This window comes from Mobula birostris, chromosome 5, assembly GCF_030028105.1.
Source record: "Mobula birostris isolate sMobBir1 chromosome 5, sMobBir1.hap1, whole genome shotgun sequence".
NCBI classification, from domain to species: Eukaryota; Metazoa; Chordata; class Chondrichthyes; order Myliobatiformes; family Myliobatidae; genus Mobula; species Mobula birostris.
This window is the reverse complement of record NC_092374.1, coordinates 64,094,596-64,120,653: the sequence shown is the minus strand read 5'-3', so window position 1 is coordinate 64,120,653 and position 26,058 is coordinate 64,094,596. Positions and strand designations below refer to the sequence as shown.

General features: G+C 46.4%; 1 protein-coding gene across 7 annotated transcripts in view; it reads left to right on the top strand.

The window, feature by feature from the left end:
• The window catches only part of susd1 (sushi domain containing 1), a 205,556-nt gene that overhangs the window by 80,757 nt on the left and 98,741 nt on the right, over positions 1–26,058 (top strand). For 6 of the 7 annotated variants that reach the window (XR_011886010.1, XM_072258166.1, XM_072258165.1 and 3 more), the window contains exons 11-15: positions 1,168–1,347; positions 6,324–6,503; positions 9,448–9,627; positions 18,232–18,411; positions 22,785–22,964. Coding sequence is in view for 6 of the 7 variants with exons in the window: in XM_072258166.1 (XP_072114267.1) it covers positions 1,168–1,347; positions 6,324–6,503; positions 9,448–9,627; positions 18,232–18,411; positions 22,785–22,964 (900 nt within the window). In the remaining variant the exon portion in view is untranslated. The remainder of the gene's footprint in view (positions 1–1,167; positions 1,348–6,323; positions 6,504–9,447; positions 9,628–18,231; positions 18,412–22,784; positions 22,965–26,058) is intronic. The other variant, XM_072258170.1, reaches the window with a different exon arrangement.

Below are 26,058 nucleotides of genomic sequence, written 5' to 3'. Positions count from 1 at the left end.
GTAGATCCTCCCGGCCCTTCGAGCTGTGCTGCCCAGCAATCCCCTGATTGAATCCTGGCCTAATCATTGGGCAGTTTTCAATGACCAGTGAATTAGCCTACCAACCGGTACCTCTTTGGACTGGGGGAGGAAACTGGAGATACGAGAGGAACCCCACGTGGACACAGAGAGAAACTCCTTACAGGCAGCCGTTGGAATTGACCCTGGTACTGTAAAGCATTGTGCTAACCACTACATTATGGAGGATGAGAGGTGACCTGATAGAGGTGTATAAGATGATGAGAGACATTAATCGTGTGGACAGTCAGAGGCTTTTTCCCAGGGCTGAAATGCCTAACACAAGAGGGCACAGTTTTAAGGTGTTTGGAAGGAGGTACAGAGGAGATGTCAGGGGTAAGATTTTTACGCAGAGGGTGGTGAGTGCGTGGAACGGGCTACTGGCAATGTTGGTGGAAGTGGATATGATAGGGTCTTTTTAGAGACTCGTGGACTCAGAAAAATAGAGGGCTATGAGTAACGCTAGGTAATTTCTAAGGTAAGGATATGTTCGGCACAGCTTTGTGGGCCGAAGGGCCTGTATTGTGCTGTAGGTTTTCTATGTTTCTGTTTTTCTGTCTCCTGTTGAACGGTGAAGAAGAAAGAAAAATAGCATTCTCACAACAGTTGCTACATTTGTGTGTGTTTTGTTGTTGTTATCTTGTTTTGTGACAATATGTTGTTTTTATTGATGCTGCTTGTGTTGTTCAGCAGACCATTGTGGGAATGTCAGGCTGGCGCTGGAATATGTGGTGACACTTGCGGGCTGCCCCCGGCACACCCTTGGCTGCATTGATTGTCAATGCAAATGATGCATTTCACCGGATGTTTCGATGTAGTTATGATAAATAATTTGAATTTGAATCTCAAGTTTTTTATCGTCACGTGAAATGGCAGGTTGGTGCCTTTGGTTAACACCTCATTCAAAAGACTGGATCCCCAACAGTGCAGCACCCCCTCAGTAACGCCAGTCAGGTGATGCTCAAATATTCGTTCAGCACATGCAAATAGGAGATTAACGGGGAATGTTATAAAGATAAATGCAGTGGAAGAGATAGAACAGCATTTAATTTTAAATTTAGCTTTGTGAATTGAAATTGCCTTACGTAATTCACTTTGTGTTTTTCTCAGCTGTCAATTGCGGCTCTCCCCCGGTGTTACCGAATACAGTGAGGTACTTACCGGGGAACACGACCTATGGCAGTACGGTGAATTACCACTGCGTGGATGGCCATATACGTGTGACAGGAAACAGCTCATTGCTCTGCTCTGCCCAGGGTCAGTGGGAAGGGCCAAAGCTGGAGTGTGAAGGTCAGTCCACCACATTGTTTCAGTAACCGGTCCGGTGAATAACAACCCAGAAATGATTCTTCTCCACTCAATATTTCTTCTGCTGAGTCAAGCTTCTGTCTGAAACCCAGTACACATTTGTCATTTAAAAAAGAAGACTGAAGAAAGGCAATTTTGGAAAGAAAGATGTGGAAGGCACAGTGTTTTCACAACTCCAGAAAGCAGGAACATGTTTGAGAGTGAGACTGGTGTGTGTCTGGGAGCTGGGACGGGTGTGTGTCTGGGAGCTGGGATGGGTGTGTGCCTGGGAGCTGGGACAGCGATGTCTGGGAGCTGGGACGGGTGTGTGTCTGGGAGCTGGGACTGGTGTGTGTCTGGGAGCTGGGACGAGTGTTTGTCTGGGAGCTGGGACGGGTGTGTGTCTGGGAGCCGGGTCGGGTGTGTGCCTGGGAGCTGGGACGGGTGTGTGTCTGGGAGCAAGGACTGGTGTGTGTCTGGGAGCTGGGATGGGTGCGTGTCTGGGAGCTGGGACGGGGGTGTGTCTGGGAGCCTGTGATGGGTGAGTGTCTGGGAGCTGGGACGGGTGTGTGTCTGGGAGCAAGGACTGGTGTGTGTCTGGGAGCTAGGATGGGTGTGTGTCTGGGAGCTGGGACAGGTGTGTGTCTGGGAGCTGGGACGGGGGTGTGTCTGGGAGCTTGTGATGGGTGAGTTTCTGGGAACTGGGACGGGTGTGTGTCTGGGAGCTGGGACGGGGGTGTGTCTGGGAATGGGATGGATGTGTGTCTGGGAGCTGGGACTGGTGTGTGTCTGGGAGCTGGGATGGGTGCGTGTCTGGGAGCTGAGACGGGTGTGTGTCTGGGAGTGGGATGGATGTGAGTCTGGGAGCTGGGACTGGTGTGTGTCTGGGAGTCGGACGGGTGTGTGTCTGGGAGCTGGGACGGGTGTGTGTCTGTGAGCTTGTGATGCGTGTGTGTCTGGGAGCTGGGATGTGTGTGTGTCTGGGAGCTGGGACGGGTGTGTCTCAGGGAGCTTGTGATGGGTGTGTGTCTGGGAGCTGGGACGAGTGTGTGTCTGGGAGCTGGCATGGGTGTGTGTCTGGGAGTGGGATGGGTGTGTGTCTGGGAGCTGGGACGGGTGTGTGTCTGGGAGCTGTGATGGGTGTGTGTCTGGGAGCTGGGATGGGTGCGTGTCTGGGAGCTGGGACGGGTGCGTGGGAGTGGGATGGATGTGTGTCTGGGAGCCGGGTCGGGTGTGTGCCTGGGAGCTGGGACGGGTGTGTGTCTGGGAGCATGGACTGGTGTGTGTCTGGGAGCTAGGATGGGTGTGTGTCTGGGAGCTGGGACGGGTGTGTGTCTGGGAGCTGGGACGGGGGTGTGTCTGGGAGCTGGGACGGGGGTGTGTCTGGGAGCTTGTGATGGGTGAGTTTCTGGGAACTGGGACGGGTGTGTGTCTGGGAGTGGGATGGGTGTGTGACTGGGAGTGGGATGGGTGTGTGTCTGGGAGCTGGGACAGGGGTGTGTCTGGGAGCTTGTGATGGGTGATTGTCTGGGAGCTGGGACGGGTGTGTGTCTGGGAGTGGGATGGGTGTGTGACTGGGAGTGGGATGGGTGCGTGTCTGGGAGCTGGGACGGGGGTGTGTCTGGGAGCTTGTGATGGGTGAGTGTCTGGGAGCTGGGATGGGTGCGTGTCTGGGAGCTGGGACGGGTGTGTGTCTGGGAGCTGGGATGGGTGCGTGTCTGGGAGCTGGGACGGGTGTGTGTTTGGGAGCTGGGACGGGTGTGTGTCTGGGAGCTGGAATGGGTGCGTGTCTGGGATTGGGATGGGTGTGTGTCTGGGAGTGGAATGGGTGCGTGTCTGGGAGCTGGGACGGGTGTGTGTCTGGGAGCTGGGATGGGTGCGTGTCTGGGAGCTGGGACGGGTGTGTGTTTGGGAGCTGGGACGGGTGTGTGTCTGGGAGCTGGAATGGGTGCGTGTCTGGGAGTGGGATGGGTGTGTGTCTGGGAGTGGGATGGGTGCGTGTCTGGGAGCTGGGACGGGGGTGTGTCTGGGAGCTGGGACTGGTGTTTGTCTGGGAGCTGGGACGGGTGTGTGTCTGGGAGCTGGGACTGGTGTGTGTCTGGGAGCTGGGACTGGTGTGTGTCTGGGAGCTGGGATGGGTGTGTGTCTGGGAGCTGGGACTGGTGTGTGTCTGGGAGTCGGACGGGTGTGTGTCTGGGAGCTGGGACGGGGGTGTGTCTGTGAGCTTGTGATGGGTGTGTGTCTGGGAGCTGGGATGTGTGTGTGTCTGGGAGCTGGGACGGGTGTGTCTCAGGGAGCTTGTGATGGGTGTGTGTCTGGGAGCTGGGACGAGTGTGTGTCTGGGAGCTGGCATGGGTGTGTGTCTCGGAGTTGGGATGGATGTGAGGCCGGACTGCAGCCAGAAATGAGCAGGTTTGTGACTGGGACGTGGCTAGCACACTGAAGCATTCTGATGTCCTCAGAGAGAGGTATGTGGAAGGTAAAAGGTCACAGAATGGGATAGAAAGGCATCCACGATACTGCAGTGATTTGGCAACTGTGGGATTAAGGATGGGAGGAATTAATGGAACATCAGAGGTAGTCAGTGGGAACGTGATACATGTTGCATGTGTTTGAGTTCAAGTGTGTGTGTGAGTGTGTGTGTGGTGTGTGTGTGTGTGTGTGTGTGTGTGAGTGTGTGTGTGTGTGAGTGTGTGTGTGGTGTGGTGTGTGTGTGGTGTGTGTGTGTGTGGTGTGTGTGTGTGTGTGTGTGGTGTGTGTGTGGTGTGTGTGTGTGTGTGGTGTGTGTGTGTGTGGTGTGTGTGTGTGTGTGTGTGTGTGTGAGTGTGTGTGGTGTTTGTGTGTGTGTGTGTGAGTGTGTGTGTGTGTGTGTGAGTGTGTGTGGTGTTTGTGTGTGTGTGTGAGTGTGTGTGGTGTTTGTGTGTGTGTGTGTGTGGTGTGTGTGTGTGGTGTGGTGTGTGTGTGTGTGTGTGTGGTGTGTGTGTGTGAGTGCGTGTGGTGTGGTGTGTGTGTGGTGTGTGTGTGTGTGGGGTGTGTGTGTGTGTGTGGTGTGTGTGTGTGAGTGTGTGTGGTGTGGTGTGTGTATGTGTGTGTGTGTGTGTGTGTGTGTGAAGATGGCACTGGCTAGACATGGCAAAGCTTTGTGGACATCTCAGAAATCTACTAGCCAATCTGGACTACAATCACTGCAATAGACAGCCTGTAATTTCCCTTTGGGTGTTGTGCTTTTCAACTGTCTGGCATTTTTTTGGTATCCTGAAGGATTTGACGAACTGGACACTCGGGAATACAGGTATGGCCACGGTAGTCATTGCCGGAGTGGACTTGGAGTCATATTGAAACCAGGCTGATTGAATTGGCAGGGCCCAGGCCCACAAACAAAAAATGAACCAATGTTTATCCAACTTAAGAGATGAGCCTGTTTAAAAAGATGAAGTTGTTGAGGCTGAGGATGAAGAATAAACTGGTGTTCAGCTCAATACACCATAGGGCTCCACTCACCTCTGTGCTGGACTGGCTCCACGGCTGTGGCCTGTGGTCATCAGGCTCCTGGCCTGTCTGCAGTGCTGGACTGGCTCCACGGCTCTGGACTTCCTTTCAGATTCTCTGTGGGTCATGTTCTGTGTATTATTTCTTTACTTCCTATAGTTTGCATGATTTATTCTTTCTTTTTTTCTGTTTTTTCTTCATCCTTTTTTTTCTGTTTGACTGTCTTTGTGGAGTGGAGATTTTAGTGAATTTTATTGCGTGTCTTTGTTTTGCCGCAAGTGGCCTCTGAAGGTTGCATTTTATTTATTGGTATAGAGCGCGGAGTAGATCCTCCCGGCCCTTCGAGCTGTGCTGCCCAGCAATCCCCTGATTGAATCCTGGCCTAATCATTGGGCAGTTTTCAATGACCAGTGAATTAGCCTACCAACCGGTACCTCTTTGGACTGGGGGAGGAAACTGGAGATACGAGAGGAACCCCACGTGGACACAGAGAGAAACTCCTTACAGGCAGCCGTTGGAATTGACCCTGGTACTGTAAAGCATTGTGCTAACCACTACATTATGGAGGATGAGAGGTGACCTGATAGAGGTGTATAAGATGATGAGAGACATTAATCGTGTGGACAGTCAGAGGCTTTTTCCCAGGGCTGAAATGCCTAACACAAGAGGGCACAGTTTTAAGGTGTTTGGAAGGAGGTACAGAGGAGATGTCAGGGGTAAGATTTTTACGCAGAGGGTGGTGAGTGCGTGGAACGGGCTACTGGCAATGTTGGTGGAAGTGGATATGATAGGGTCTTTTTAGAGACTCGTGGACTCAGAAAAATAGAGGGCTATGAGTAACGCTAGGTAATTTCTAAGGTAAGGATATGTTCGGCACAGCTTTGTGGGCCGAAGGGCCTGTATTGTGCTGTAGGTTTTCTATGTTTCTGTTTTTCTGTCTCCTGTTGAACGGTGAAGAAGAAAGAAAAATAGCATTCTCACAACAGTTGCTACATTTGTGTGTGTTTTGTTGTTGTTATCTTGTTTTGTGACAATATGTTGTTTTTATTGATGCTGCTTGTGTTGTTCAGCAGACCATTGTGGGAATGTCAGGCTGGCGCTGGAATATGTGGTGACACTTGCGGGCTGCCCCCGGCACACCCTTGGCTGCATTGATTGTCAATGCAAATGATGCATTTCACCGGATGTTTCGATGTAGTTATGATAAATAATTTGAATCTGAATCTCAAGTTTTTTATCGTCACGTGAGATGGCAGGTTGGTGCCTTAGGTTAACACCTCATTCAAAAGACTGGATCCCCAACAGTGCAGCACCCCCTCAGTAACGCCAGTCAGGTGATGCTCAAATATTCGTTCAGCACATGCAAATAGGAGATTAACAGGGAATGTAAAAAAGATAAATGCAGTGGAAGAGATAGAACAGCATTTAATTTTAAATTTAGCTTTGTTTATTGAAATTGCCTTACGTAATTCACTTTGTGTTTTTCTCAGCTGTCAATTGCGGCTCTCCCCCGGTGTTACCGAATACAGTGAGGTACTTACCGGGGAACACGACCTATGGCAGTACGGTGAAGTACCACTGCGTGGATGGCCATATACGTGTGACAGGAAACAGCTCATTGCTCTGCTCTGCCCAGGGTCAGTGGGAAGGGCCAAAGCTGGAGTGTGAAGGTCAGTCCACCACATTGTTTTAGAAACCGGTCCGGTGAATAACAACCCAGAAATGATTCTTCTCCACTCAATATTTCTTCTGCTGAGTCAAGCTTCTGTCTGAAACCCAGTACACATTTGTCATTTAAAAAAGAAGACTGAAGAAAGGCAATTTTGGAAAGAAAGATGTGGAAGGCACAGTGTTTTCACAACTCCAGAAAGCAGAAACATGTTTGAGAGTGAGACTGGTGTGTGTCTGGGAGCTGGGATGGGTGTGTGTCTGGGAGCTGGGACGGGTGTGTGTCTGGGAGCTGGGATGGGTGTGTGTCTGGGAGCTGGGATGGGTGTGTGCCTGGGAGCTGGGACAGCGATGTCTGGGAGCTGGGACGGGTGTGTGCCTGGGAGCTGGGACTGGTGTGTGTCTGGGAGCTGGGACGGGTGTGTGTCTGGGAGCTGGGATGGGTGTGTGTCTGGGTGCTGGGACTGGTGTGTGTCTGGGAGCTGGGACGGGTGTGTGTCTGGGAGCTGGGATGAGTGTTTGTCTGGGAGCTGGGACGGGTGTGTGTCTGGGAGCTGGGACGGGTGTGTGCCTGGGAGCTGGGACAGCGATGTCTGGGAGCTGGGACGGGTGTGTGCCTGAGAGCTGGGACTGGTGTGTGTCTGGGAGCTGGGACGGGTGTGTGTCTGGGAGCTGGGACGGGTGTGTGTCTGGGAGCTGGGACGGGTGTGTGTCTGGGAGCTGGGATGGGTGTGTGTCTGGGTGCTGGGACTGGTGTGTGTCTGGGAGCTGGGACGGGTATGTGCCTGGGAGCTGGGACTGGTGTGTGTCTGGGAGCTGGGACGGGTGTGTGTCTGGGAGCTGGAATGGGTGTGTGTCTGGGAGTGGGATGGGTGTGTGCTGGGAGCTGGGATGGGTGTGTGTCTGGGTGCTGGGACTGGTGTGTGTCTGGGAGCTGGGACGGGTATGTGCCTGGGATCTGGGACTGGTGTGTGTCTGGGAGCTGGGACTGGTGTGTGTCTGGGAGCTGGGACGGGTATGTGCCTGGGAGCTGGGACTGGTGTGTGTCTGGGAGCTGGGACGGGTGTGTGTCTGGGAGCTGGGACGGGTGTGTGTCTGGGAGCTGGGATGGGTGCGTGTCTGGGAGCTGGGACGGGTGTGTGGGAGTGGGATGGATGTGTGTCTGGGAACTGGGACGGGTGTGTGTCTGGGAGCTGGGCCTGGTGTGTGTCTGGGAGCTGGGACGGTTATGTGTCTGGGAGCTGGAATGGGTGCATGTCTGGGAGTGGGATGGGTGTGTGTCTCGGGGTGGAATGGGTGTGTGTCTGGGAGCTGGGACGGGGGTGTGTCTGGGAGCTTGTGATGGGTGTGTGTCTGGGAGCTGGGACGGGGGTGTGTCTGGGAGCTTGTGATGGGTGTGTGTCTGGTAGCTGGGACGGGTGTGTGTTTGAGAACTGGGACTGGAGTGTGCCTGGGAGCTGGGACAGGACTGTTTCTGGGAGCTGTGATGGGTGTATGTCTGGGAGCTGGGTCGGGTGTGTGTCTGGGGTAAGATGTCAGGGGTAAGAGTTTTACGCAGAGAGTGGTGAGTGCGTGGAATGGGCTACTGGCAATACTGGTAGAAGCGGATACAATAGGGTCCCTTAGGAGACTTTTAGCGAGGTATATGGAGCTTAGAAAAATGGAAGGCTATGCGGTAGGGAAATTCTAGGCAGCGTCTAGAGTAAGTTACATGGTCAGCAGAACTTTATGGGCTGAAGGGCCTGCAATGTGCTGTAGATTTCTATGTTTCTATGTTTCTTTCTCTCTCTCTCTCTCTCTGTCTATATATACACACACACTTATTTGCGATATGCATATAGTAGACCTACTTTGATAATGAATATACTTTAAACTTTGAACTTTGTGGGTGTGTGTATATTTGTTTATTGGTGTATGTTTGACTGTGAGTGTGCTTTACCCTACCTAGCCCCTGTGTATATGCCACCAGTGGACGGACCTCCACTGTTTTAGTGCTCTGATGCCTTGGGCCCACTTTGCCACTGGATCAAGTGGCAGTCCTGCGAAGCCTGTGCCATTTTTGGCATGTAACAGCCACCTCATCTTAAAACCACGTACCGGAAACTTATGCTCCTCAGTATGAAGATCAGAGCCTGAAATGCCAAAACTCTCCTGGACAGTCCCAACAGCGACAGACCGAAGGGTGCTCTGTCATGTAGCTCCAGGTGTCACAGAAGTATCCCCCTTCCAAACAATCATGTTGCGATTTTTTTTTAGAACTAATTTTAATCTATTAGGAAACCAAAACAACAAAGAATGTTGTTAACTAGGCAGTTTATAAACCCAGTAAAACAAACACACAAACAAGATGGCCAGCAAAGATCAATGTGGAGGGTGTACCTTTGATTGGAAGTGGCAGTTCAAAGAAGGATACAGCCTTCATAGAGTGGGATTCACCATGAAGAAATAGCTTGATTTACATCTTTGTCTCCCTTCCTGAAGGATATTTCATGGTGATTGGCTCAGTTTAACACAGAGTCAGCAGAAAATGATTGATCTGGTAACTAAGTAGTACATTACTAATCTCTGCAACTTTTCATCCTCTTCCCTATCAGGAACCTACCAAGTGCTGCCTAAAAATATTCCAAGTCTGTGCTTCCAGTGCCATTTAGGGAAGACTGCTCCAAAAATTCACCATCTTCTGAGGGGAAAAAAAAGTCACCTATCTTTTGAAATGGATAATCCTTTCTTTCTTTTTATAAAAATTCTTTCTTTTTATATGGTGACCCCCAGTTCTGCATTCTCCCATATCCACCCTGTCAAGACCCTGCAAGATCTATGTGTTTCAGTCAAGTCCTCTCCCACTCCGCTAATTCTCGGGCATGGAAGCCTGACCTGACCAGCTCGTTCAAGGTACTTAGTGAAAGCGAGCATGTTAAATCCCATTTGTGATTTGTGTCTCCTCAGCTGTTGACTGTGGCTCACCCCCTGATTTACAGAACACAAAGCACTACATGCCAGATAATACAACCTATGGCAGTATGGTGAAGTACCAGTGTCTCACTGGCTACCAGCGTCTGAGAGGAAATGACACGTTAGTCTGCTCTTCCCAGGGACAGTGGGAAGGACCAGACCTGGAGTGTAAAGGTCAGTCCTCCAGAACAGTGCGGATGAAATTCAGACAAAGTTAAAAGTCAAAAGAGCAATTCTGTTTAATCTGTGATATTTCTTTCAATTAATTTTGCTTCCACTTGAGCCATCATTCAAAACTTATTTAATTTGGGAAGGAGAATGAAGGAAGACAATTCATGAAAGGAAGAACAAAGGTTGTCTTTTTGTGCAACCTTTCATTATCCAGGACAATCAGAAGAGCTTCTTTTATTTTTCCTTTTTCAAAGGGGGTTTATTGGTTTATTCAGTAATTACAACTTATTGTTACAATACTACAATATTTCACAATTTGCACACTTAGCAGTTTCAAATGACAGCATAATCAACGTGATCTAGAGTGTACTCGAGCCCTGCGGTTTCCAGCCGATCCAGAACGCCTAAATGTAAAATCAATCCCACATAGCCCTTCTCCAGTAATACATGGGGCCCCGGAAGAGGGGCAGCCAATCGGCTTGGACAGAACCCTTGACTGTCCCGTGCCTGGACCCATGTATGGTTACCTTGGCCAGGAGCAGGAATAAACCAACCGGGTGGTCCCCTGACTGACACCACTCACCACCCTCCCAAGCCCCCAGCCCCCTGCCAAAATAAGGAGCAGCCCTATCAATCTGAAAGTGCTTTATGTTCAGTGACGTTATACAGAAGTGTAGAAAAAATTGTAATGTTGGCAATGGGGAGTTACATAGAGAACAAATGGTCTCACAGACAATAGTGTTGCAATTTACAAGCAATTTCTTACAGGGGTATTGAGTGAAATTTTGGATGAGAATACCAAGGGGGAATGTCTCACTTCTTTGAAACCATACTATGATGTTGGTTTATGTTGCTCTGACTGGGCAGAAAGCCCTAGTTTTGTGCTGCACTGGAAGTCGATGCCTCTGACTGTGCGACACACCCTCAGTGCTGCACCAGGAGTGCTATCCACAGGGAGAAGGAAAACACTCGGAATATTTCTTTACTATGGTAATGTAATACTTGGGGGTGGTTTTTTTTCCACACACAATATATTAACCTCTTGGGAGCATTAAGAAATCTAGTGGAAAAAGAAGTTCCCAGAAATGTAGATTCTCTTTTGAAATCTGATTTGTGTCTCCACAACTGTTGATCGTGGCTCTCCTCCAGAGTTACAGAACACAGTGCCCTACTCTCTAAGCAACACGACCTATGGCAGTACAGTCCAGTACCAGTGTCTGGCTGGCCATGTGCATGTGAGAGGTAACAGCACGTTAACCTGCTCAGCTCATGGTCAATGGGAAGGACCAAGCCTGGAGTGTGAAGGTTAATCCTCCACGCATGACGCAGCAACTGAAAACAGCAGGCAAACATTTAAGTGAAGATGATTCATCTCTATATCTTCTCATCTAATTCTTCTTTCACAGAAACATAAAAAAAACTTACAGCACAATACAGGCCCTTCAGCCCACAATGCTGTGCTGAACATATACTTACTTTAGAAATTACCTAGGGTTACCCATAGCCCTCTATTTTCCTAAGCTCCATGTACCTATCCAGGAGTCTCTTAAAAGACCCTATTGTATCTGCCTCCACCACCGTCGCCAGCAGCCCATTCCATGCGCTCACCACTCTCTGCGTTTAAAAAAAACTAACCGTGGACATCTCCTCTGTACCTGCTTCCAAGCACCTTAAAACTGTGCCCTCTCGTGTTAGCCATTTCAGCCCTGGGAAAACTACTACTACTACTACTACTACATCGACTCAGGCCTAGGGGGCCGGCGTTGGACACGATGACGGACTCTCCACTTCTCCCTCTCCCTCATCAGTGCGTTCAGTTCATCTACATTAGCCTCGCTGCTGTCTTCTAGGAGCGTGTTGACCATAGTCTTGGGAGGGCGCCCAGGGTTCATCCTCCCATGCTGGGGCTCCCATATGATGACTAGGCTGGCAGGTAGCTCGGGGTAGCGTAGACAGTGCCCCGCTAGTTGCAGTCTTCTTTCCTCGATTTTAGTGGAGAGCATCAGTAGGTTGTTATAGAGCTCGATGTTCGTCACGCGCTGCTGCCAACTCACATCAAAAGCCATCCAGAGTACTCGTGTATAGCAACCATCTAGAGACTTTCGTATCGTCTTGGTGAGTGTCCACGTCTCGCATCCGTACATGAGAATGGACTCTATGACTGCTATGAAGATCCTCTTTTCAAGCCCTCTGGTCAGGTTCGACTTCCAGATTTCCTTCATGTCGTTCATAGCCCTCCACACCAGCGCCTTCCGTATCTTTATGTCCTTCTCTGAACTCATCATTCTTGACCCGAGGTACTCGTAGTCAAAGACTTTCTTAATGGTATCATTCTCTACGGTCTTGAGAGTACCTTCGTCGCAGTTAAACGCCATGTACTCTGTCTTTTTAGTGTTTAGGTGAAGTCCAACTTTATTGCATTCAATTTCCACTTTTGTCAGTAGCTGCTGTGCTTCCTCCATCTGGTCAGAGAGCAGGACTATGTGATCTGCAAAATTGAGATCTGTGAGTGTAACTGGTCTGACCCTTTTGGTTCGCCCTGGTTGTCTGGTAAAACCAAGCTTGTCATGATCTTTGGTAGCTTGATGCAGAGCATAATCAAGAACGATTATAAAGATGTGGGGTGCCAGAGTGTCTCCTTGCAGCACACCAGCTAGGAGCTCGAACACTGCTGTTTCTCCATCTGGTGATACAACTTTTGCCATGGTTTTGGTATAGCTGGACTCTATTGCTCTCAGTAGATGTCTGGCACTCCGTAAGCTTTCAGGATCTTCAGCATTTTACCTCGGTGAATGGAGTCAAAAGCTTTACGAAAATCGATGTAAGTAAGCGCGGCTGGTAGGTTGTTCTTCTTGACTTCCTCGATGATCCTACGGAGAGCAAGTATTTGCATTACTGTTGTGCGCTTCTTCCGAAAACCATTCTGATTGAATCTTAGCTTAGGGTCAATGGCGGTGCGAATACTGTTCAAGATCATCCGATTGTATAACTTTGCTAAGATGCAGGTCAAGCTGATACCGCGGTAGTTATCTGCCTTTGTGAGAGATTCAGACTTGGGGACTGGGATAATGTTTGAGAGTGACTACTGTTCTGATTTGTTGCCTTTCATCAATGCCGTATTACATATGTCCAGCAAGATGTCGTCCAGGTTGCAGTTCTTCAGGACATCTGGTGGTATCCCATCTGGTCCAGCGCTCCTGCCCTGTTTGAGTGCATATTTGGCTTCCTTCAGTTCCTCAATGGTGAATGGGCCATCATCGATGTTGACTTGCGTTAGTATCGTGGGTATGTCCTCTTCTTCTTCCGTGATTGTTGGAGGGCTTCCCAGCAGGTTCTTAACATGGATAAACCATGTCAGGACATGGTCCTCTGCTGTTTTACCACTTATTTGACCTAATGTGGACTTCTTCCATCTACTGATCTCATTGACCAGGTGCCATGCTTCTCCATGCTGCATGTCTTCATGAGCAGCTTCTATCTCTCTAATCCTCTCAGCTAGTTCCTCTTCCTTCAGTCAATCGTAAGTGGCAAAGAGATTCTTCTTTGTTGTCTTGAACTTGTCTCTTAGCTCTTCTGTTTCGCTCCTTCTAAGTTCAGCAGGACAAGCATTGACCACACTTCTTGCTGAGACGACGTCAGGATGCTTCGAGATCCGACTCTTCTTGATTTGCTTCACAGTAGGCAAACTCTTTGTTGCTTCTGTGTGTGCATCTATGAGCCGTTGACAGCAGTCAGTGGCCCTGGGAAAAAGTCTCTGACTATCCACACGATCAGTGCCTCTCATCATCTTACACACCTCTATCAGGTCACCTCTCATCCTCCATCGCTCCAAGGAGAAAAGGCCGAGTTCACTCAACCTGTTTTCATAAGGCATGATCCCCAATCCAGGCAACATCTTTGTAAATCTCCTCTGCACCCTTTCTATGGTTTCCACATCCTTTCTGTAGTGAGGCGACCAGAACTGAGCACAGTACTCCAAGTGGGGTCTGACCAGGGTCCTATAAAGCTGTAATGTTACCTCTCTATAGCATTACCTCTCTGTAGCATTACACTCTGTAACGTTACCTTCACTTAAGAAATCACCTCCCAATAAAACTCCACATTCATTATTTTATTTTTGGAAAGAAACTTTGAAGAGCAACAATGACAGAAGCAAATGAAGATGTAGCATGCCAAGGGCATGACCTCTTTCTCCAAGAAATCCAAGAGCGTCAGCGCGTGGCAACACTACCAGCTGCAATTCCGTCTCTGTCCCACAGCATCCTGACTTTGATATATAGTTTATTGCTGTCCCTTCAGCATGAACAGGGTTTAATGCCTGAGCAACCCTCTCCAACAGCACTGTGGAGGAAGGACAGCAATGGATCAAGAAGATGGCTCACCTTCATCTTCGCAAGAGCCATTGATGATGGGCAATACGTTTTGGCCTTGCTGTCAATTCTCCTGTTCTCAAATATGAATAACTAACTCTGAGGCAATAATGAAATCCCAGCATGCAGCAAGTACATTATAGCCAACAAAATGGTTCTGTTAGAAATCTAACAGCCAATTTATATTCAGTAAGATCCCATAGAAGTGCAACATTTATGGATAGATTTATTCTTAATGGATAAATATTGAGGCAGAAGACTGGATTTAACACCATTGTTCCTTAGAATGGTTTTAAAAGACCTTTTCTGTTGCCTGAGGTTGTTCACTTGTTCGTATCAAAAACAATGGAGTGAGGATCTAATAATCTGGCATCCTTAGGATTTTGGTAGTGCTGATCTAGCAAAGCTTCCGCACTATTGGATTTTACTTCTATTTTTAAACAATACATATTACGTTAAAATTCTCCATGAACCCTGTGGATCTCAAAGGAGTACAAGGACTCTCTACCCCAGCTCAGTCACAAACCCACCTGCATTTCCGACCTCTTGTGATCCTGACTCCGACCCAACCCAGGCTGCACCCTGGGCTCATGTCCTGGACCCTGGCTCCAGCCACATCCCAAACCCTTGGCTCTGGCTGTGCACTGTAGATCCCCAGACTGCATTCTGGATTAATTAGAGAGCTTAAGGCAAAAGAACCCTTAGGGGAAAGGGATCATAATATGATCAAATTCACACTGAAATTTGAGAAGGAGGAGGTAAAGTCAGATGTATCAGTATTGCAGAGAAGTAAAGGGAATTACAGAGGCATGAGAGAAGAGCTGTCCAGAATTGATTGGAAAGGAACACTGCTAGAGCAACAACAGCTGGAATTTCTGGAAGCAATACGGAAGGCACAGGATATGCCTGCATACATCCCAAAAAAGAAGTATCCTAAAGGAAAGATGACACAAACCATGACTAACAAGAGAAGTCAAAGCCAACATAAAAGCCAAAGAGAGGGCATATAATAGAGCAAATATTAGTGGAAAGTTAGAGGGTTGGGAAGCTTTTGAAAACCAACAGAAGGCAACTAAAAAAGTCATTAAGAAGGTAAAGGTGGAATATGAAAGTAAGCTAGCCAATAATATTAAAGAGGATACCAAAGTTTCTTCAGATACATAAAGTGTAAAAGAAAGTCGAGAGTAGATATCAGACCACTGGAAAACGACGCTGGAGAGTAGTAATGAGGGATAATGAAATACCGGATGAACTGAATAGGTATTTTGTGTCAGTCTTCACTGTGGAAGACACTAGCAGTATAGTGGAAGTTCCAGAGTGTCAGGAGCCAGAAGTCTGTGAAGTTACCATAACTAGAGAGAAAATTCTTGGCAAACTGTAAGGTCTGAGGGTAGATAAGTCACCTGGACCAGATGGTTTATACCCCGCAGTTCTGAAAGAGGTGGTTGAAGAGATCGTGGAGACATTAGTAATGATCTTTCAAGAATCATTAGATTATGGAATGGCTCTGGAAGACTGGAAAATTGCAAGGGTCACTCCATTCTTCAAGAAGGGAGAGAAGCAGAAGAAAGGAAACCATAGGCAATTAGTCTGACCTTAGTGGTTGGGAGGATGTTGTTGATTATTAAGGTTGAGGTCTAAAGGTACTTGGAGGTACATGATAAAATAGGCTGTAGTCAGCATGGTTTCCTCAAGGGAAAGTCTTGCCTGACAAATCTTTTGGAATTCGTTGAAAAAGTAACAAGCAGGATAGACAAAGGAAAATCAGCTGATGTTGTGTACTGGGATTTTCAGAAGGCCTTTGATAAGGTGCCACGCATGAGGTTGCTTAATAAGCTACGAGCCCATGCTATTACTGGAAAGATTCTAGCATGGAGAAAACAGTGGCTGATTGGCAGAAGACAAAGAGCAGGAATAAAGGGAGCCTTTTCTGGTTGGCTGCTGATGACTAGTGGTGTTCCACAAGGTCTGTGTGGGGCTGATTCTTTTTACATTATCTGTCAATGATTTGGATGATGGAACTGATGGCTTTGTTGCAAAGTTTGCAGAAGATATGAAGATAGCTGGAGGGGCAGGTAGTTTTGAGGAAGTAGAGAGGCTACAGAAGGACTTAAAGAGAATAGGAGAATGGGCAAAGAAATGGCAGATAGAATACAGTGTTAGGAAGCGTACGGTCATGCACTTTTGGTAGAAGAGCAGAAAGGGCTGATTGACGTAAGAGCCCCAACTCTTATGTCAGAATGCTGTTCATTGACTTTAGCTCAGCATTCAATACTGTGATCCCCTCCAAGCTGATCACCAAATTTCACCAGTTTGGTATCAGCTCATCCCTCTGCAATTGGACCTTGGACTTTCTGACTAACAGACCCCAATCAGTTAAGTTAGACAACCTCTCCTCCTCCACTCTCACCCTGAACACCGGCGTGCTTCAAGACTGTGTGCTGAGCCCTCTTCTGTACTCCCTTTTCACCTATGACTGCGTTCCTGTACATGGTTCTAACTCCATAATCAGGTTTGCAGATGACACCACGGTGGTTGGCCTGATCAGAGGGGATGACGAGTCAGCCTGCAGGGAGGAGGTCCAGCACCTGGCCGCGTGTTGTGCCGACAACAATCTGGCCCTTAACACCCAGAAGACCAAGGAGATCACTGTGGATTTCAGGCATGCCAGGAGCCACACTCACGTCTCCATCTACATCAACGGAGCTGTAGTGGAGCATGTATCAAGCTTCAAATTCCTTGGTGTCCACATTTCTGAGGATCTCACCTGGTCCCTGAACTCCTCCATCCTGATTAAAAAGGTGCAACAGCACCTTTATTTCCCGCGGAGCATGAAGAAAGCTCACCTCTGTCCCAGAATACTGACGGACTTTTACTGCTGTACCATTGAGAGCATACTCACCAACTGCATCTCAGTGTGGTATGGCAATTGTCCCATATCGGACCACAAAGCACTCCAGCGTGTGGTGAAAACTGCCTAGCAGATTATCAGCACCCAATTGCCCACCATTGAGAATATCTACCATAAACTCTGCCTGGGCAGGGCGAAAAGCATTATCAAGGATGCATCTCACCCTAACCATGGACTTTTTTACTCTCCTCCCATCCGGTAGGTGCTACAGGAGCCTCCGCTCCCACACCAGCAGGCACAGGAAGAGCTTCTTCCCTGAGGCTGTGACCCTGCTGAACCTCTCATCACAGCGCTAAGCAGTATTGCATCCGTATTGTACTGTCTCAGTACTTTTATATTTGTGTGCTGTAACACATTTTTTATTCGCAGTTATTTTGTAAATAGCACTATTCTTTGCATTTCTGGTCAGTTGCTAACTGCATTTCATTGGCTTTGTATCTGTACTCGGCACAATGACAATAAAGTTGAATCTAATCTAATCTAATTTTCTAAATAGAGAGAAAATACAAAAAACTGAAACATAAAGAGACCTGGGAGCCCTTGTGCAGAATTCCCTAAAGGTTAATTTTCATGTTGAAGGCAAATGCAATGTTAGCATTCATTTCAAGTGGACTAGAATATAAAAGCAAAGGTGTAATGTTGAAACTTTATAAAGTTCTGGTGAGGCCTCACTTGGAGTATTGAGAGCAGGTTTGGGCTCCTTGTCCTAAGAGGATGTGCTGAAACCGGAGAAGGTTCAAAGGAGGTTTATGAATGTGATTCCAGGATTGAATGGCTTGTCATATGAAGAGTGTTTGATAGCTCAGATGAATGAGGTGTGCCCTCATTGAAACCTATCCAATGGTGAAAGACCATACTAGAGTGGACGTGGAAAGGATGTCTCCTATGGTGGGAGAGACTAAGACCAGAGAATATAGCATCAGAATAGAGGGGCATCCATTTAGAATGGAGATAAGGAGGAATTTCTTTAGACAAAGGATGGAAGCCAAGTCTTTATGTATATTTAGGGCAAAGGTTGATAGATCCTTGGTTGGTCAGGGCTTGAAGGCATACGGTTGGGGAGGGGGAAGAAGGCAGGAGACTGGGGCTGAATGGAAAATTGGATCAGCCGTGATGAAATGATGGAGCAGTCTCTATGGGCCAAATGGCCCAATTCTACTCCTATAAGTTATGGTCTTATGAAACGCTGAACTATTTGGATTATCAGGTTTTTACTCCATTGGATACATTATAAATGTAATTGCAAAGAATGGATAAAAACACAGAATTTAAATTAACTTGAAACACAGAGACTAAAGTAGTCTTTTGCATTTTGTGTCTCCTCAGCTGTTGACTGCGGCTCAGCCCCAGAGTTACAGAATGCAGTGCGATACTCACTGGGCAACACGACCTATGGCAGCACAGTGGAGTACCAGTGTCTGGCTGGCCACGTGCGTCTGAGAGGAAATGGAGCGTTAGTCTGCTCTGCCAGGGGACAGTGGGAAGGACCAGACCTGGAGTGTGAAGGTCAGTTCTCTAGAACATCACTACATGAAATTCTCGCTAAGGTGAAAGGAAAAATCCCAGCAAGTCTGAGTTAGCTCTCAACTAGTCTTTCCACTCAAGTTAAACTTCCATAAAATAAAGATTAGAAGTTCCAAAGTAAATTTTATTATCGAAGTACATATACGTCACCATGTACAACCCTGAGATTCATTTTCTTGTGTAACTATAGCAGGATGAAGGAAAGATCAACCAGAGTGCAGAAGACAACAAACTGTGCAAATGCAAACATAAATAAATAGCGACAAATAATGAGAACATGAGATAGTGAGTCCTTAAAGTGAGATTATTGAGAACTTAACTTGCCTCATTTTGAGAGGAAGAACATAAAGAAAATTAGGAGGGAAACATATTTCATTTCTACAGTCCCCCACTACATTGTAAGCACTATGAAGTTGTACTATGGAAAAATAGTAACGATTTGATTATACCCTTAGCTATAGTAATGTTGATTAATAGATAAATATCAACCAAATCTTCAGTAACACTCCTTCCCCTTTTTTTGGGATCTTTTAAGCCCACCTGGGAAGTGAGACAGGTTTAATATCCCACCTACAACTGCGCACATCCAATGGTGTGTCTCTCCCTTAGTATTCTACTGTTATATGCAAAGCAACTCAGAAAGAGGCCATAGAGCCCAATGGGCCCATGCCAGTTGCTAGAGGAGCAATCCGATTAGTCACGTGTCCTTCCCCCTGTAGCCCAAAACGTTCATGCTGAGCAAGAAGTCTATTCAAGATAGTCCTATTTACACAATAATATAGGAACATAGGAAATAGGAACAGCAATAGGCCATCTGGCCTGTCAAGCCTGCTCTGCCATTCAATAAGATCATGGCTGATCTGACCATGGACTCATCTCCACCTACCTGCTGTTTTCCCCATAACACTTAATTCCCCTACTATGCAAAAATCTATCTAACCTTGTCTTAACTATATTTACTGAGGTAGCCTCAACAGCTTCATTGGGTAGAGAATTCCACAGATTCACTACTCTTTGGGGAAAGCAGTTCCTCCTCATCTCCATCCTAAATTTACTCCCCTGAATCTTGTGATGATGTCCCCTATTTCCAGTCTCACCCACCAGAGGAAACAACTTTCTTGCCTCTATCATATCTATCCCTTTCATAATTTTATATGTTTCTATGAGATCTCTTCTCATCCTTCTGAATTCCAGCGACTACAGTCCCAGGTGACTCAATCTTTCTTCATAGTCTAACCCCCTCATCTCTGGAATCAACCTGGTGAACCTCCTCTGCACTGCTTCCAAAGCCAGTATATCCTTCCTCAAGTAAGGAGACCATAACTGCACACAGTACTCCTGATGTGGCCTCACCTGTACCCTGTACAGTTGCAGCATAACCCCCTTGCACTTAAATTCAATCCCTCTAGCAATGAAGGCCAACGTTCCATTTGCCTTCTTGATAGCCTGCTGCACCTGCAAACCAACCTTTTGTGATCCACATACAAGCACTTCCAAGTCCTTCTGCACAGCAGCATGCTGCGATTTTTACTATTTAAGTAATAATCTGATCTTCTATTTTTCCTTCCAAAGTGGATGACCTCGCATTTACCAACATTGTACTCCATCTACCAGAGCCTTGACCACTCAGTTAACCTATCTATATTTCTCTGTATCCTCTGAACAATTTGCTTTTCCACTCAATTTGGTGTCATCAGCAAACTTAGATCCACTACACTTGGTCCCCTCTTCCAAATCGTTAACGTATACCGTGAACAGTTGTGGGCCCAGCACTGACCCCTGTGGCACACCGCTCACCACTGATCATCAACCAGAGAATAGTAATAGTCATAGTCATAGTCAAACTTTATTGATCCCGGGGGAAATTGGATTTTGGATCTCCCAGGAAGCTCCCAGGAATCACAACTCTCCGCTCTATTGTTTGGCATGCTTGCCTTCATCAGTCAGGGAGCTGAGTGCAGGAGCTGGAACATCATGATTCACTGCCAGGAAGTCACTGGTATAAAGTAATTGGTAAAAGAACCAGGTGGAACATAAGGAATAATTTTTAGGTTGAATATTTTGATCAGAGCTGCCTGAAAGGGACTTAGTTATACTCTTAAAAAGAAAATTTGTAGGGTCGTGACCAAAGAACAAGAGTGGTTGGGGTGAACTGGAAAGACGTTACAAAGTGCTATCACGGACAATCTGTGATGTATTTACATGCCAATCGTCAACAAGGCTCAGTTAGTGCCACTTTCGCCTCTGACATTATGGCTTCATGTAGCAGTGCAAGACTTGAAAGTGTTGTCAAATCAGCATCTACGTTTTTGGAGGAGTGATATTTGAAAAGGGATGTTACATTAGGTGCTACGCACCTGCACACTGGAAATCTCCCAATAGTTTCCAGATAACAGCAATAAATTCCCTCCTGTGCCGTGACCCCAGCTGTTTCATTGACAAACATCCCAGACGTAACGCCACCGTGGTGTAGCGGTTAGCAGGACGGTATTACAGCTCGGGGTGTCAGAGTTCAGAGTTCAATTCTGGTGTCATCTGTAAGGAGTCTCTGTACGTCCTCTCCATAGAATGCATGGGTTTTCTCCAGGTGTTCCGGTTTCCTCCCACAGGCCAAGGACATTTCAATAGTAGGTTAATTGATCATTTCGATAGTAGGTTAATTGGTCATTTCGATAGTAAGTTAATTGATCATTGTAACTTGTCCTGTGATTAGGCTAGGGGTTAAATCCGGGGTTGCTGGCGGCACACGGCTTGAAGTGTCAGAAGGACCTATTCCCCTCTGTAGCTCTAAATAAAACAAAACAAACAAACAAATAAACAAAGAAGCAGATAATTAAAGAAAGAAAGGTGACTATATCCCACTCTGCCTGTAACTCCAGTCCACATTACAGGGTGTCCTCAGGGTGTCTTGGGTGACCATTAAATTCACCCATCCCACATTACAAGAACCTGGTGTGTTAACTCCTTGTACAAATTGATTTGTCTGTGATTTTTCTCTCCCCTTTCAATCATCTCTAAGACTCCAAACTGGAGGAAATCCCAGGGAGCAAGTTTCTCTGTTTCAGATGGTGCAGATGTAAACTGACAATTCAGTTTCTAAGAGGAAGTGTTTAAACAAAACTGCCTTTTGGCCATTTCAGAGGGGTAAGAAGTGTTAAAGAGACCCGGGTGTGAAGGGAATGGTACTTTACAGTATATCAAACTATTTGTTCTGGTATAAAACTATTATGTAGAAGTTACGGCCCAGAAATAGCCCATTCAAGCCAGTCAACTCTGGTATTTCTGCTTCCCACAATCTTTCCCCAACTCTTCCTCATCTCATATCCTTTTTACAATTTTGCTCATTTTAGATTTCTGTTTTTCCCTGAAATACATCTCTGTATTTTCCTCTCCCTGTGAGAGAGGCCTGCAGTGCCACTTCTCTCTAACTAGGAGACTCTCTCAGATTTCCTGCTGGATTAATTGGAGACAGACCCAGAGTAGAACTGCTCTCTCGTAGCTCCAGCAACCTGCTGACCTGCTGGAGGAACTTTGGGCTGAGCACCAGTCCCATAAAACCCTTCGCTGGCTGCCAGTGCAATCTTGGCCCGAGACATCCAATTTCTTTCTTTCCACTGCTACTGCTCGGCCCCCTGAGTTCCACCAGTAGTTTGTTTATTTGCTCCAGATGATAACATCTGTAGTCTCTGTTCTTCAAACCTGTTAGTGTGGGGACTTGTTTTATTTGATTTTAGAGATTCAGCGCAGAATATGCCCTTCTGGCCCTTCAAGCCATGTCACCAACAACTCCTAGACTAATCACAGGGCAATTTACAATGACCAATTAACCTACTAACGGCTCTGTTTTTGACTGTGGGAGGGAACCAGAGCACCTGGAGGGAACCCATGCCTTCCTCGGGGAAGACATACAGACTCCTTAGAGAGGACGCTGGGATTGAACTCTGAACTCCGATGCCCCGAGGTGTAACATTGACGCGCTAACCACTACACTACCGTGAGTTTCCTCCAGTGTGCTCCAATTTCCTCTCTCAACCCAAAGATGTCGGGAAATTAACCATAAGGTGGGTGAGTGGAGAAATGGTGGGTGGAAGGTGGGACAGAATAGGTTACAGAGTGCTTGATTGTCACTGTGTACTCAGTGGGATGAAGGGGTTTCCTCATGCCCTAAGACTCTATGAAATGAATGTGAGATTAAGGTTGTTCTGAGGGCTAGCATATAAACTCAGTGGGCTGAATGCCCACCTTCAATGTTGTGAGAAGATATGGCCAAGACAACCAGGCTTAATCGTCAGTAATAGTGCTTTAATTTCAGACAGTTAAGTGATCTTAACTCGAATCTTTTTGTGACTCCTCAGCTGTTGACTGTGGCTCACCCCCAGCTATAGCGAACACACTGAGGAACCCACCACCAAACACTACCTATGGAAGCACAGCGGTGTACCAGTGTCTGCCCGGCTTCCATCACGTGAGAGGAAACTCAGCATTAGTCTGCTCTGCCCGGGGTTTGTGGGAAGGACAAAGCATGAATTGTCAAGGTGGGAACTCCAGAACATTTCTAAATGAAACTCAAGCTAAAATAACAGGAAGATAAAATCCAGCACGTACTCCATGTTTGTGAGGTTTTATTTCTTCATCAGTTTTCTTTCACTTTATCATTTCCTCACCTTTTCACTCTGTAGAATCCTTAACTCTCTTTCTCTCACCACAAATGCTGCCTGACTGCTTGCAACATTTTCATTTTTATTTCAGATTTCCAGCATCCACAGTTTCTTTTAGCCTTCAGACTAAGTGGTTGTTGAGTAGAATCTACCTCACAGATGCCATCCTTTCAACCCAAGCAGTGCATGGTCTCCCTGGTGTGAGCTCATTCCTACATAACTTACTGGATTTCACTCTATATCTTTCCACTGATTCCAAAGATGTACCAGTTGGTAGCTAAATTGGTCATTGTAAATTGTCCTGTGATTAGGCTAGGATTAAATCAGGGGATAGCTGGGCATCACGGCGTGAAGGGCCAGAAGGGCTTATTCCGTGCTGTATCCCAATAAATAAATAAATAGATTCCTTCTTCACGTTTGCCTAACTTAACTCTTTTAATGCTGTAAATGTATATTATAAAATATATAAAAGTATATGAAGATGTAAATGCATCTGCTTTTGCCTCAACCACTGACAGTATTGAGTTCTGAATTCCCACCACTCTGAAAGTATCTCCTTAGATCTCTGGATATGTTAATGACTATTTTGATCTTCCATGTCCTCCTCTCTGTCTTCTCAATGGAACCACAAATTATTTTTAGGGGCCTCTATAAACACACAAGTTAGTCTTACCTTTTCTCAAATAATGATAATCTTTTCTTAGTAGCTGTACCCTTGAGACGCTGGTGTCATATTCATAAACATTTTTTCCATCTTCGCTCATACTTTGAAATCTTGCTTTATACATTGAGACAGGAATGTTTCACAGTACTTCCAGTGTGGCCAAACCAAGCCTGTCTGGCTTTGAATGCTGTTCCTGTTGAAATGAACCCAGTGCATTTTGTCATCTTATGATTTACAGTACTTACTTACTACCACTGGTGTTTAGGGCAGCAATGAAGCTCCTCAGTCTCTGGCAGTGTTCAAGACTTCCTTCATAGCTTCCTCTTGGTTTTCACTGCTGTCAGTCATGCAAGTCCCAGGTGGAGCCTCAGGAATACCGTCACACTCAGATGTAGAAGGATTCTTCATTGATGTTTCCGTAACAAATTTGTTTGACCAGCCAAGGTTGTTAGCCCTGAGCTGAACCCCCGAACCTGGAGGACCAGTGGACCACTCTTAGTCTGGCCTCTAGCCTTTGACCTGTTTGGCATGGGTGACCCTACCAAGAGCCAAAGTATAAAGACCTGACTCCAGCCAACATAGCTCTCAGGGTCATTGCGGCACACAAGCCTCCAAACCCTACAACAAGGTTATGGTCCTCCTTGAGGCTTTTTATGACTATGTTAGCTAAAATACCCGTTTGTATTGGTTTGTGTCTCTGGATGTATTTGATCCTGTACTTCCTAGTGAATGAAATGTTTGCATTTATATACTACCTTTCATTCTCATTAAGGGCCTCTCAGTTGTTTCACATCCACTGTCTCTTTTTGAATGTAGTTAATATTGGAGTTAAGCTAAACAGTTGTAAAGACCAATGTCATTAGATTCCTGGTCTACATTCCCCAGCCAGCAGAAAGATGCTCTCATCTACCCTCTTAATATCTTTTCTGAAATCCACTATAGAATAAGTAATTTCACTTTGTGAGTGAACTCCTGAATATAAAATCAAAACATGCTGAATGTGCCTTTATATGCCAACTGAATTACTTTCTTTTATAAGGTGCCTTTAGCGTAGCAAAATATCCCTAGGCACTTTCCAGGAGAGTTATCACGCACTGAAGCTCAAAGGCAGATAGTGGGACAGGCAACAACAACATTGGTCAAGTTTTAAAGATTTCTTGGAATATAGAAGTGAGAAGAGAACTTGGCAATTGAATTTATAGCCGGGAAAGAATTAACTTGGGCATGTGCAAGTGGCCAGGCAGAAGGAATGCAGATATTTGTCAGGATTATATATTTGTAGAGGAAATTCCTGGTATTAAGAGGAATTAGTCAATTTGTTTGAACTTGTTTTCAAAATGATTAATCTATAGATTATTTGCCGGTTTTAATCAAACAAATTACTACGGGCAGACAAAAATTGGCGTATCAAAAATGAATACATATTAATTTCTTTAATTTTAACTCAACTGGAAAACCACCCCAAAGACCTACTTCGATATTATTATTTTTTTCCATGCTGGCAGAAAAAACCCAACCAGGTATCATTCTTTATCCATCCGTCCATCCAACCAACCAGCCAACTTTCCTCACTCCCTCCCACCCTCCCCCTCTCTCTCTCCCTCCCTCCCTCCCTCCCTTGCTCTCTTCCTTCCTCCCTCCCTCCCTCCGAACAAGCCCAAGCTGCCTAATTACAGCCCCATGACAAGTTAACCTACTAAACTGTATGTCTTTGGAATGTGGAAAGGAACTGGAGCACCCAGAGGAAATCCATGCCCTGATGGGGAGGACATCCAGCCTCCTTACAGACAATTGATCCTGGCTTGCTGGTTCTATAATAATGCTACCCTAACCACCATGTAACTATGCCACCCTATTAAAAATCTTGTTCTGATAAAATGCTTTTCAAATGTAGGTATTATGCCATAGATTACTGACCAATCACATTCATTGTGGACATGAAATAGAAACCACGAGGCAGTGGCATGTAATTTGTAAGGAGCCCAGAATAATAAAAACACGGGCATTGAAGGGTGACTATGAATGTGGAGCTATTATTGCAGTCATTGCCAATTTAGCTATTGCTCTGGAAACCAGGGATTTATAAATTTGTTTAACAATTGCACAAATATTATTCTGCCAAAAGATTTTTAAAAAACCCTAAAATGAGACAAAGAAAACAGAATAATTCAAATCCTGCAAATGAGAGACATCACCTCAATATGCCTCCGATATAGAAAATGAACAGGTATTTCATACTGAAAGTTAGAAATATTACTTAACTACTGTCTACAGTTCCAGAAATCTCTTTGGAGCTGCCGTTCATTT